General features: G+C 36.6%; 1 protein-coding gene across 1 annotated transcript in view; it reads right to left on the bottom strand.

The window, feature by feature from the left end:
* pth1r (parathyroid hormone 1 receptor) overlaps positions 1 to 13056 on the bottom strand; it is a 75975-nt gene extending 62919 nt beyond the window's left edge. Inside the window, exon 1 of the mRNA XM_026207008.1 lies at positions 12111 to 13056. Within this exon, the coding sequence (XP_026062793.1) occupies positions 12111 to 12185 (75 nt within the window). The 5' untranslated portion in view covers positions 12186 to 13056. The remainder of the gene's footprint in view (positions 1 to 12110) is intronic.
* Positions 13057 to 13469: the final 413 nt, after the last annotated feature.

Raw genomic sequence — 13469 nt, 5'->3', positions numbered from 1 at the left:
GGAAAGGAAGAAGCAAGGGTAAATAACTGGAGAAGTAATCTGTGCTGGTGTCAAGCTAAGAGCGTTATATAGTTATATAGCATGCTGCCCAGGGTTTGCATCAGGGCCTTGCTGCTATCTGAATACTAGGTCACTTAGCATTTCTCCCGAGCGGTATTGAATCTCCTGGCTGGAAAATCTAGAGCAATGAACTGCATTCTTACAAACTCCCATAAGCCCCTGAGGTTTGCAATGAAACTAATAAAGGTCCTTTTAAGAATCCCCCACCCAAGCCCCTCGCCACCCCCTTCACAGCCAGCTCTGCCAAGAGTTTGGTGGCGTCTGGTGAAGAGCCTGTATACCTCCAGCACCTCAGATCCACGATGCCTGATACTTGGTATCTTTGACTCGAATGCTTCTTGCCACTACAGTGGAGAAGCTAAAAGTTCATGACTGCAAATTTTCACATGGTAACACTACTCTGTCAACCTGGGAGTTGTGGAATGCAGAGCTGCCTGGAATCCAGGGGCCGGGACTTTGATAGGCGAACTCGGGAAAGAAGACAACATTCACAGGGGATTGAGTCAAAATTATGCCATTCCTTCTGAACTATCAACTGCATGGTCTACTGAATGATGGTTGGTGTAGAGATAGCTACATCAGTGTTTTAGCACATGGGTACCAACAGATTAGCCTGTAACTGACACATATAAAACGTTTTGAGTTGCACTATTATGCCTAGGGCCTAAAATTAACACTCGCCAAGAACCAAATGTGAGTAAAATCAGTGTTGGGAAGTATATGAAACATGAGAACAGTGTTCTCATCTCGTTCAGCATCTCGTTCGCAGTCAATGCTGCTGCACATGAACTCTCTGAATCTCTGAAAGCGCTCTGAGTTTGACTCGTTTATATTATATAGCATGCGCCAAACATCTTTGCAGGTTTTGAATGAGAATGGTTTGTAAATGTTGGTCAGCTGAATGAAAGAAATTCAAAAGAGACGTTTCCCTGCTGCTTTCTGCCAAAATAAAAGCATTTAACGTTTGAAAGCAAAGAAAAATAACCATAGATATTTTTATTGTAGTTGCACTGTTATAAAAAAAATATATATATATATTTGAATAATGCATTAGTAAATGTTGAAATGAACATCAACTAAGATTAATAAATGCTGTAGAAGGGTTGTTCTTGTTTAGCTCATGTTAACTAATGCTCTTAACTAATGGACCATTATTGTAAAGTGTTACCTAATTTTTTATTATTAATCTCCAGTTGTTTAACCTGTAATTTCTTTTTTTTATGTTATGTTTTTTTAATAAAATAATGCACATACATTTAGTAAAAAAAAAAAAAATAATTAATGGCTGGTTAATTTCCCCAAATCGAAAAACTGAAACTACACCGAAGAAAGACTATATAACATTTGTAATTATATTAAAAGACCATTATTTTCCACAACTCAAGCTCAGCTGGAACAGTAGCATTGTGTAATGTGTGTGTTTGTGTATTTTTTTGTGTACATATCTTTAAGCATCTGATAAAATGCAATTACAATATCATAAATTCAGGTGTCATATAAAATGTTTTAGATAGTACACAAGGCAGCAAAGTGATGGCTAGAATTCTCTTAGGTTTATCAACTCATCTTGACATATTTCCCTAGTGTCTAAAATGACTATCCTCTTCACACAATCCTTCTGTGCATTTCCCTTTGAAACATGTCATCTGCCCACATACGACACACATCATTTCAACCAGACACACACAAAAAGCCAGATTCCTTTTAATAGCAGGTATATGCGAAAGCATTGCAAAATTCAGCTGCCTCCTACTTTCTGAGATAATGATCCTTGTGTCTTGTCTGTGTGTATTTTTTATTATTTTTGTTATGCCGTTTTCACACTTGGTTCAATTACATCGCCTGAAACTGAGCTCAATTGCACCATTCTCCTCCTGCCCCAACAGATCTTTTCACATTGTACTTCTGGGTAAGAAACATGGTGTGTTTGCCTCATCAACATGAATAGCACTGTGGAAACTAACGGCGGCTACATAATGAGTCAAGAGGCCAGTTTAACTCTAGTATTGAAGTATTTGTAGTAGAGCTGTCAGGTGATACTATTTTGGGTCTAATTATTAACATGTGCCAATTAATGAATCAAATTAATCACAAATTACAGTAATTGCACATTAATTTAGGCTAAAAAAGTCATTATTATTATGTTAAATGAGAAAAACACTGAAAAGACGTGAAAAAAAACATGACTTGAAAAATAAACTTTTTGATTCAACAAAGAATTTACTGCACATACATTCTTATGCTGTGTTCACACCAAACGTGAATAGAGCGTCAAATTCGCGTCTACCGCGTCTAGCTTGCCGCTTGAACATTTTGAATGCATTCGCGCGTCTAGAGCGAAATAGACGCGTGTAGAAAGCAAAAGTTTGAAGCGAAATTGACGCACGTCTGAGACGAAATCTGCTTCTTGTGGGAGGAGCAAGTGCTAGCGGTTGTCTGTTTGCAAGATGGCTGATGTTGATCGAACACTCGGGTCTTTTCCACTTTTTCCAGCACACGTCCTCTGAATAAACACTTTATCTTGTTAGCAAAAAGTAGCTGTAGGCTATATTAGGGGGAAAATAGTTTTAAAAAAACAGCAGAAAGGCCGTGGGTCGATAAACATGTACGTGACTCAAAAGTTAAATGTGTATTTACAACACACTCTTCCAAGCGAGGTCCGTTTTATTCCTGAAATATGAACTTGTGTATGATACTTGTGACATAAAGTTCCAGTTGACTGCTCACTGACAAAATCAGTCGTTTCTCCGTGTTGAATGAGTGACTCCTGAGCAGGCTCCTGATTGGTTAAAGCGGCGTAAATTGACGGCAAAGTTAAAATTTTTCAACTCGGGCGGCAGACGCGAATTCGCGTCAAACACATAAATGCACAATTCGCGCGTAACACACCAGACGCTAAACGTCTCATTCGCGCTGCGAGACTGCGAGACTTCCAGACGCGTGTAAAACAGACCTTTGCATTGACTTAACATTGAAATAATTCACGCCAGACGCTCTATTCACGTTTGGTGTGAACACAGCATTAAGGCAACAATATGGCCATAACATTGTTTTCAGAGCCTGCATACAGTCACATCACTAGAATAGTAAGCACACCATCTGATTTTTGTAATAGGTTGCACACATGCACTGACTTGGTTTTGCACTAATCAGTTGATCCACAAGGTGGCAACACTTACTTTAAAATAGTGCAAAGACACTTTTATCAGTCATAACTTCTGGAGAAAATAGACCAAAAGATGAAGCTTTCTATAGCACATGTGTAGACTGCCTGCAGTCGCATACAACTTAAATGGACTATACTTTGAAATCCTTTGTGCACAATTGGTAGCATGTGCGTAAAAAAACAACAACCTTGGGCCTTTAAGTGGTATATATTTACAAAGATTGTTCAGAGGTGGCATGGATGCATTTATACTTAAATTAGAATTGCAAAAAAACAATGTAATAAATTAGATTTTCTTTTGTTTTGTTTTGTTTAGTGACTCTAAATTTGGAAACTTAAAGCACTGGTAGATGGCAGCAAACCACTGTCTTAAAGAGTTAGAGTGTCATTCAGTCATCCATTCCACCTACATGTTTTAATGGCTGGTTCATTCATAAATGAACCAAGTGACTGTCTTTATGAATCACTGACTCACTCAATTCATTCAGTATTAAAACACCAGTGTTAGTTGCTTGGAAAGGCACAATGCTTCTGCTGTGGCTGTGTTTGGAACTAGTCTCATTGGCAAAACTGAGCAAAAATAGATAATATTGTGTCAAAAATGTAACATTTTATTAACGCTCAATGTTTACTGAATTTGAGATTTTGCAAAAATAAAACAAAAAAACACTCATGCTCGTGTGATATTGCTAAACTATATCATATGATATTAATATGGAGCATTAAAATAAAAGCAGTTTACGTCTGTACACTCTCAGAAAAAAAAGGTACAAAAGCTGTCACTGAGGCGGTACCTTTTCAAAAGGTACACTTTTGTATCTCTAAGGTACTAATATGTTCACTTTAGGTACTAATATGTACTTTTAAGGTACCAATAAGGACTCTTTAGGTACAAAGGTCTGCCTTTTGGAAAGGTACCGCCCCAGTGACAACTTTTGTACCTTTTATTTTCTGAGAGTGTATGCCAATGTGGATTTCACTCATATTCACTGTAACTATAGATGAACACAAATAAATCGTATCCTAACCCACCTTTTAAAGCAGATCACCAAGATCTGAAAACCTCTTTCACACAAACTGACATCAAATGGACTTGGGTTCACACCAATGAGTGAAAGTGCCTGAGAAAACATTCAGCTAAGGTATCAGTCTACAATAATTTCCCTAAATATTTTTGATATGTTTCCTTTATTTACGACAAACTGGATGCCCAAAAAAATATATAATGCATAAAAGAAATGCATGAGTGACTTTACTCATGGCTCGGCACTTCATGGACTCCGTCCAGAAATCTGACAGGCAAAATGCTTCTCGTTGAAATATTTGTGCTAGCTGTGTCACCTATTTGGTTTGCTGTAAAACTGGCATTGAGTTACTCACACTCCAACATTCTTCGAGTGGAAAAGGTGGGGGGAAAATCCTCGCAAAGGTCAAGGGAAGTCAAGTAAACAACATTTTCCTGAGTCAAATACTGCCATCATATTGCCTTGCCACGCCAGAGAAACTGAGGCCTTAACTATTAACACCAGCTCTGAGTCATGAACTGCTGCCAATAGATGATGTACGTCAGTCCATTTCTCTAATTGTTTCTATCATACAGAAAAAAAGATAGCACTTTCAATTGAGCTATATTTCTTTCCAGTTACTTTTTTCCTTAGCAAGAAGTATTGAGCTCTCATAGAGGAATGTTGACTCCTTAGTGGGTGTAAGCTTTAAGCACACAGCTATCAGTTCTGCTTGTTTTAATGCGTAGAAGGCAACCTTCAAAACTCTCTTTCCACACAATGGTAGCATGCAGTGACCCTCAATCATAGACAGTGCTTTCTTTGCCCTGATGCATATCCATTCACACAACTGTATACTCTTTGGTGAAAGCTGATTGTGATACAACAATGTAATCAAACATTTATTAAGGTTTACGTGAATGCTTGTTTGAAAGTTCAACATTTCCGAATCATGTTTGGATGAGTTGAGCACAAAGCCTAATTCAATCTGGAAATTCTTTGGGTTATGTACTATATACAAACAATCTTAAAAACACTGTTATAGCTATGAACTTACAGTAACTAACAGTACAAGGATTTAACTGGACATGCCTACAGGGACACAATGCGATTAAAACCACATATTATGGAAAACACCATCACTTTACAACGGACACACTGGTTTCTCTCATCAAGTGCTCGCACTGCAAGGTTACAAGGCATGAATTGAGAAAAAAAAACACGTCTGATTGCAATCATGACGGTTTGTACCTAGTAATAGACGCACAAATGGAAGGGCCAATCAGTGGGAATTATTCCTGAAGGTCAAAGGCGTCATAACTGTAATAACACTGCTGATAAAGTAAAGAGATTTGGACTGTCAATATTCAGTCCCAAATCCATCTGAAGCACATGCACAACACTGTAAGAACAGATCAGACTCCAGTGTGTGTTTGGTGTGAAGAGCTGGGGGAAGAAATATGGGGGGGTTGAAAGCCAAAGCGGATCAATTTGTTCAATGTCCTTTTGTGTAGCCGCAATGTTGTACAATTGGATGTTCGGTTCACTTAAACTTACCAGTTTTTTAGACCATATGTCTGGAAAAGATAGCAATGGTATTGGGGGGGGGGGGGTGTTGTTCTGCATACTGTATAAAATGCTTATGAGTAAGAAGACTACATGAGAAACATAAAAACAAAGAGAAACGTCTGGCTGCAATGATAATCCAATTCAAAGATAATGTATTCATTCAAATAGTGTTCATGTGAAAGTGCAGATCTCAGCGAAAACATATATCAGACATGCATGAGTAACACTCAATTATTTTAAAGAACCTGCAGTATGTAAACAAACAACTGCATAGAGTTGATATGCTCTATAATACATTTTGTTGAACGAGGGTTCAAAACAATACTACATCAAGACTTATACTCTTCATCTGTAAAAGAAGCAAATTTACTAAGAAATTTCACTGCTGATGTATCCAAGAATATGCTTCAGTTTTAATTTTTTCCTTGTTGCATTTATCTCAAAAACCCTCTTTTGAAGAAGAAAGTACAAATAAATCAATCGTTTGTTCAAAGAACTTCTAAAAACGTAATTAGAAAATGAGAAATACTTCTTAGGGTAATATCAACAAACTCTCTGCACATGTGCTTCAGTGGTAAAGGCAAAAATAACAGGAATGATTAAGTGTGTGTAGTGAGGCCAGTATCTGCATCTGTTGCATTGGCAAAATTTGCTCAAATTATGTAAAAAATGTATTTCTGGGTAGCACTTTACAATAAGGTTTCATTTGTTAACATTGGTTAACTATATTAGTTAACATGAACAATGCCTATAGAGCATTTATTAATCTTAGTTAGCTCAACATTTACTAATACTGTACATTAAAATCAAAAATTGTATTTGTTAACATTAGATAATGCATTGTGAACTAACTCAGAAATTTCAAAAAGGTTAATAAATGCACAAAACCAGTCATAAGGGTGAAATTATTCAAATTTTTGTTTATTATTATTATTATTATTATTTAGGATTTGGCAATATTTGGCCAAGGTACACTATTTGAAAATCTGGAATCTGATGAAAAACAAAAAAACATCTAAATATTGAGAAAATCACCTTTAGAGTTGTCCTAATGAAGTTATTAGCAATGCATATTACTAATCAAAAATTAAGTTTTAATATATTTACTGTAGGAAATGTACAAAATATCTCCATGGAACATGATCTCTACTTAATATGCTAATGATTTTTGGCGTACAAGAAAAAATAATAATTTTGACCCACACTGAGAATGTCCTAATATGTTCAATTTAATGAACAAGACTTTTGGCTACACATTTCTATGCTTTCATAGTTACTTCACACACTTTCTGCAAATCAGAAGTTGCATTGTGTCTGTTTGATCGTGCTGCGCTCATTTTTATTCATAGAGTTTACACTCATTCACTTTACACACTCACTATGCCATAGTAATTTTAGATTCTCTGTGAAGCTTATCTGTTATTCAGCAAGAACCAAGAGTGTCTGCATTTTTTCTATTATTCTTTTGATTTTGCAATTTATTTTTAAATTCATTTTCCATTCTGTTCCGAACAAGGCAGTTGGCTTCAGTCACATTCCTAGATTTATCTTCCAGCATGACTAATTGACTAATTTAACTCAATAATAAATCATTAAATTAGTTAGGTCAAAAGAATCTAACACAGAATCCAATCTAAAATTGATTATAGAATGATTTTGGAGTGATTATAAATAAAAAGACAATGCATGTTGACCCCTGAACCTTTTCCGCACCAGCTGTACTTTCTTACTTTCAGAGCAAATATTGATACATAACTCACACAAGGGTTGTACGGTAGCCCGATATTATAATCACATAAACATATATTTCATGTACACATGCAGTGCCACAGTATTTTTAATAAGGTAGTTCATCAAAGTTGGCATGAAATGAAAATTCACGCTATATACGTTTTAAATACGTTATTGACTTTAATTTAAAAGATTAATTCATGCAATTGTTGCATTACTTATTTTGAGATGTCAGACTTCTCTTTGGTGATGTCAATCAACAACTACTTTTTTTTCCTTTTTTTCTGAAAATCCGTCACACTTTGAACACTTTCCACAATACGGAAGAAAGGATCTGCTGTTACTTTCATCACGACTTGCACCTCAGTTCCCGTTCAAAAGTTTGGGGTCAGTAAATTAACTAACTAAAAATTAATAATAAAACACAAAGCAGCACATTTGTTTCCAACACTGATAATAAATCTGAATCTTAGAATGATTTCTGAAGGATCATGTGACACTGAAAACTGGAATAATGATGCTGAAAATTCAGCTTTGATCGTAGAAATATGTGTGTGTGTGTGTGTGTATGATTTTTCTTCTCCTAAATAACTTTACGCTTAACAGACTAACTTTGTGATTTATGAATTCTGTGTCTGGCCCCTGAAGCACCCACATATTCAGTGATTGACTAGTGTCCTGATCTAACTCCTGCAGTGAGTAAGACCTGCAGCATGACCTTTTGTTATTGTCATTTTGGCTAAATGTGAAGCCTGGGTGATATAGGTCACAACATTTGTCTCCAATGACAAGAGAATATAGTGTCCTGACTGTTATTCTGTGGACAAATATACATGCAGCTGAGCAGCAAAGTGACAACTTAGTCATACGCCGGGCATTAGCTGCATGCCGTGGCTCCTGAGAAGTTGCATTTCCTCTTTAATAAATACAGGAGATAGTGAGTCACTTTGTCCAGACAACATTTTCAGTAACAAGGCATGCTGGGTGACCCACTGAGAATCGTATTGTAACTGAGTGGTTCACCTTCAGTGTATCCACAACTACATCTTTGCCCTTTAAAAATGGGCTGCATTGAGAAGTCAAAATTGTGCACTTGGATGTTTTTATATTCCACACAAAAGGGGGAAGGCATGCGATAAAGGATTTTAACAAATTCTGTAAAAATACAAATAAAAAAGGTTATTGTCAAATATCAGAAGTGCTGGTCATCACTGTTACTGTTCCATTGAGACTGATTGTTAGCAGTACTGTTTTATTTCAGTTATGCTCTGAATACAGGTTGTGCAAGAATGGTGTCTACAATCATTCATTTAATCAGCCAGTGAATTCAATTAATTCAACCATTGTGTGTTGCATCTAGTGACCAATTAACTAAACAATGTCCTAAATAGCACTCATGACACTTTAGAAACAGAAAAGGAATACCCGAACAAGCACCTTAAAACAAGCTCCACTCACATTTTCTACAGAAAGGATATTTTAGGAAAGGTAAGGTGCTCTGAAGCGGCACCTTATTATGGCCTGGTTTCACTGACAGGGTTTAGCCTAAACCAGGATTAGGCCATAAGTTAATTAGGACATTTAAGTAATTTTTATAAACATGTCTTAGAAAATAGCGTTACTGATGTGCAGCTTAAGACAAAACAAACAATGACATGTTTTAAGATCGGTCAGTGCAAGTTTCTTTCATTTGAAACAGCTCAGATTTACTTTTTAGTCTAGGACTAAGCTTAAACCTTGTCTGTGATCTAACATAGTCCAGCATACTTAAACTGTGGGTTACTTTAACGGCAGATCAGATGGTGTGGACCAGATTCTGTCTCCTTTGAAGATGAAAACATACTAGTGCATTTTTGGAAAATGTGTTCGATATTAATTGCACAATCCACACGACTGTACACATAACCCATTCTCACTCCCAAGGCGTCAAAACGCGGAGCACAGTCAAGCAACTTAAGTGTCGTTATAAAGATGCTAAAGTTACCGCTAGCCAGCAATATATCGACAAACCAGGAACTGCTTTAAATTAGAACTTTGGCATCAATACACACATACAAAGGTCATGGAAAATGTATCTAAATTATTATTTGAGTAAAATTTTGTAACAAATCATAAAACACATATAACTATAGGCAATTAAAAATACAGTAATTATATTCCAAGACTTTAGAGGCCAAATGTTTGCTTTGTGTCAAATCTGATGATCAGCATCTTCTTTCACCTTAAAGTCCATATTACAAACATGTCCATATTAAAAAATTGCCGCCTGAAGAAGTATTGCATCAGCTGTGATTGTGAAACGCCATTGGCTCTCGTGTCGCATGACTTATTATTAAATCATGCTAAATTTCAGATTTATCTTTTGAATGAGATGTGGCTGCATTAACAAAGTGGGATTTGCAATTAAAACATTAAGTTTCACTCAGTTCCTCGCAAAGATATTTCATGGCTTCAGAAGACTTGGGATGCATCCTGACTCGTTTACTTTTGGTCCGTTTTTGCATTAAACAACAGTGACTCTACTTTTATCTGCCTGTTATGCGTTTAGGTTTAGGGTAAGCAGAGCCAGCCCATCCTACAGGAAATACAGACCCTCGCCTGGGGCCCCAAACATGCCTGGAGAGCCCCGCAGGGAGATATACATTATGGTTTTAGTACAGTTACTGCCAAATAAACATTCTCTGTTCTCCATTGACAAAATGTGATCGGCACACCAGCACAAACAAGCAGATGTACAAGGACCTTTAAAACACTAACCACAATGACAGAAACAACAACAAATAGTGTGAAGTATAAAATAAGCTTTCAATCAGCAAATGAAAAATAACTGATAAATAAGTGAAATCGCTAGTGACAATAAACACAGAATAAACAAGAACAGCAAACCACAAAATATAAAATGTATCGTAATCTGCAAAACTGCATTCGTGTCACGTGCCATTTTATGGAATACCCTCTTATTTTCCAATATTACAGACTTTCCTTAGAAGTGCCACAAATGCTCAAATCGGCCCCTAAAATGAGTACTTTGTGGGTATTTGAGATGCTTTCTGTGTTTAAAGCAGCGTTTGGATAGCAGAAACAGCGCAAAGTCTCACTCTGTTTAGTCAGGAATAATCTGGGAAATTAATTCAAAGGCTGACAACACAAAGATGCAAAAAATCTGAATGAAAAATGTAGCCTATTAATTAATACATTAACTAATTTATATATTAAAAGAATTAGATTAGAGTTCATTATATTTTTTTTAAATAGTTTACTTTTTACAGTTTTAACTTCTATTCACTTTTGCACATGGTTCTGTCCCACATTATTTTTATGTACATTAATTTTGCAGCACTAAATAAATGTTTATATATATAAGTTACTTTATGTGAGTGGTTGACAAGGAATTTCAAACACTCAAGCGACACATTTAAAATTGAACTCTCAGTTATACAATACGGTTATTATACAGCATTATACTACGACATTAATCTCTTCATGATTTTTTTTGTACCTAATTTTTTTTTTTTTTGTCACATCACTGATAAAAGATAAAAGGTGTACAATAATATATACAGTCAGTACCGGTGTAACCTATTGTCATGATCTTGCCGGGGACCCCACAGGATAGGGTTAGGGTTAGGGTTAGGTTTAGGGTTGGGCGTTATCTATGAAAGTAATAATTTAAAAAACAAGCAACTGAAAGCAATGAGTTCCTAGTTTGTCAATGTAGTGATGCCTAAGGTACTTTTAGCTTCTTAATAGTGACAAGGCACTTGACCATGCTTCGGTTTTTGAGAATACTGATATATACAGAGTTGACTTGTTGTCATGTAACTGATATTTCTTATAGTGAGAAACAAAGTGCAACCCTTTGTTCATGCTGGGACAAATTGCAGCTTTCACCATAGAGTGGCTTTAATTATACAGCGCACATCTGACTGTGTGAAGTTCGTAAAAACCAACATCCTTTACCTGCCACATCACTGAGAGTCAACATCCATCACCATTGTATCAGAAATCCCTTTTTTATTTAATAAAGGCACTCTACCTAGGTATAAAGTGCCACTGCTGTGAATAAAGTATGCATAAAGCTTTATTTCTATACAGATATTATATTTAGCTCTGCATCACATGAAATCTGAGGGCGAGTATCATCAGGTTTTGCCAATGTATATCATAAGATATGGCTCACAGGATTCCATGATGAGTATCATAAGGTGTTGCGCTCGGGTTTATAACAGTAAATTAGGTTTATATCGTATGGACTCTGTCTTAGGTTTGAGGTTGTTCATATGAATCGTGAGCATAACCAATTACGATGTGTTCAGCATACTTGTAATAGTGCAAAAAAGTCTTAATGAGTTTAAAGAAATGGGACATGCTGTTTGTACCCCTAAATGTTACTTAAAATAAATAAATAAATAAATAAATAAATTCACTGTCCTTGGTTCTTGACAGTCATCAGTAATAATTGTTACTCTGGATAAGAAAGTCAAGCAGCCATATCAGTAAGCGTTTTGAAAGACCACGTAATAGAAAGAAAGAAAGAAAGAAAGAAAGAAAGAAAGAAAGAAAGAAAGAAAGAAACTTACCAGACCATAGACGAAACTCAGCAAGGTGCCGCAAAAGAGAAAACCTAAAGTGTGTACGATCAGCGTGGCTCCCATCCCGACAAGTTCACGCAAATTGCTGTCAGCTTGAATGGGATTTCTGTGATGTTTGCGTCTGTTAAAGCGCAGTCAAAGAGCCAGTCATTTCTCTGCTGTCCGCTTCCCTCCCATTACATCGTTTGCTTGTAAAATTATGAATATTTTCTCACGGCTTTTCCTTGTCACAGATCTGCAGCTCGATTCAAACTGTTCCCAGTCTCTCTCTCCCGCTCGCGTTTTATTTCTCTGCATCTGTCTGCCTTTTTTCTGAAATTACATCCACATGTCAGAACTATTTATGTCCTGCTCCTTCTGTGGTAGGAAGTTCAAATGATTCTTTGTGGAGTAGAAACCGACGCTTTATTTTTAGGTCTTTAAATTTCCCTTCAGCCTCGCTGTAAAAAAAAGCGACATAATAAAGCGGTGTCCCTCAGGCTCAACCTTCATTTTTCTCTCAGGACATCAAAAAACGGCAAAAGAAACGGTTTTAACGAAGACTGATGGAGCGACGTGGACCGAAATACACACTGAAGCCACAATAAAGAAGATATTCGGGTTTCGTTATTCGGTAGCTATAACTCAGACTTCAAACGCAAATGCTGTCTTTAGTGAAACATGACACTTCTTGGTAATTAAAAAATGATTCATTTTCAGTTTTAACTGAAAGCTTAACATCTACTACACTGAGAATCTGACAGCTGTATTAATTAAAGCGACGATACGAACGTTAGGTAACTGTGACAAAGTAGGTAAATGGGATTTTGTTTAAAGAAATAATCCCACGTCTACTTCACATTTAACGTAAAGTCGCCGCTGAAGAAAATCAGTGTGGCTTTTAAGATTATTTTCACGCAAGTTTAGAGTTGTCCTCATTGACGGCACCCGTCGGTAACCCTCACTAAACCTGTGTAGTACATGTTGAAGAAGCGGATAGAAAGAGGCAGGTATCGCTGACAGGAGTGAAGGATTATGATTGGTTTACGGGGAAATGGTGAGGGATTTGATTGGCGGACGGTCTCTAGGGTTTCATTACACATCGACTCAAGATGACACGTGTTTCCCGCCCCTTTTGCACAAGCCTCGCATTCAGTGCTGTACTTTATGTTGGCAGACGAAGGTTTCTAAGCGGTCCGCGTCGACACCGTGCAATGCAACCGATGAAATTATGCAAATACAATGCTGGGTAACATTTGGATTAAAATTTTCGCTGGCTTCTGAAATACATCTTTCAGCAAGGTTTTAATATTTGCTTTTTCATTAAATATATTCTTGAACAGTCAGTAGCTGCAGTCCACTTATGAT

The sequence above is a fragment of the Carassius auratus genome, chromosome 27 (genome assembly GCF_003368295.1).
Source record: "Carassius auratus strain Wakin chromosome 27, ASM336829v1, whole genome shotgun sequence".
Taxonomy (NCBI): Eukaryota; Metazoa; Chordata; class Actinopteri; order Cypriniformes; family Cyprinidae; genus Carassius; species Carassius auratus.
Note: the sequence above shows the minus strand (reverse complement) of the source record. Positions and strands in the feature narration are given on the sequence as shown.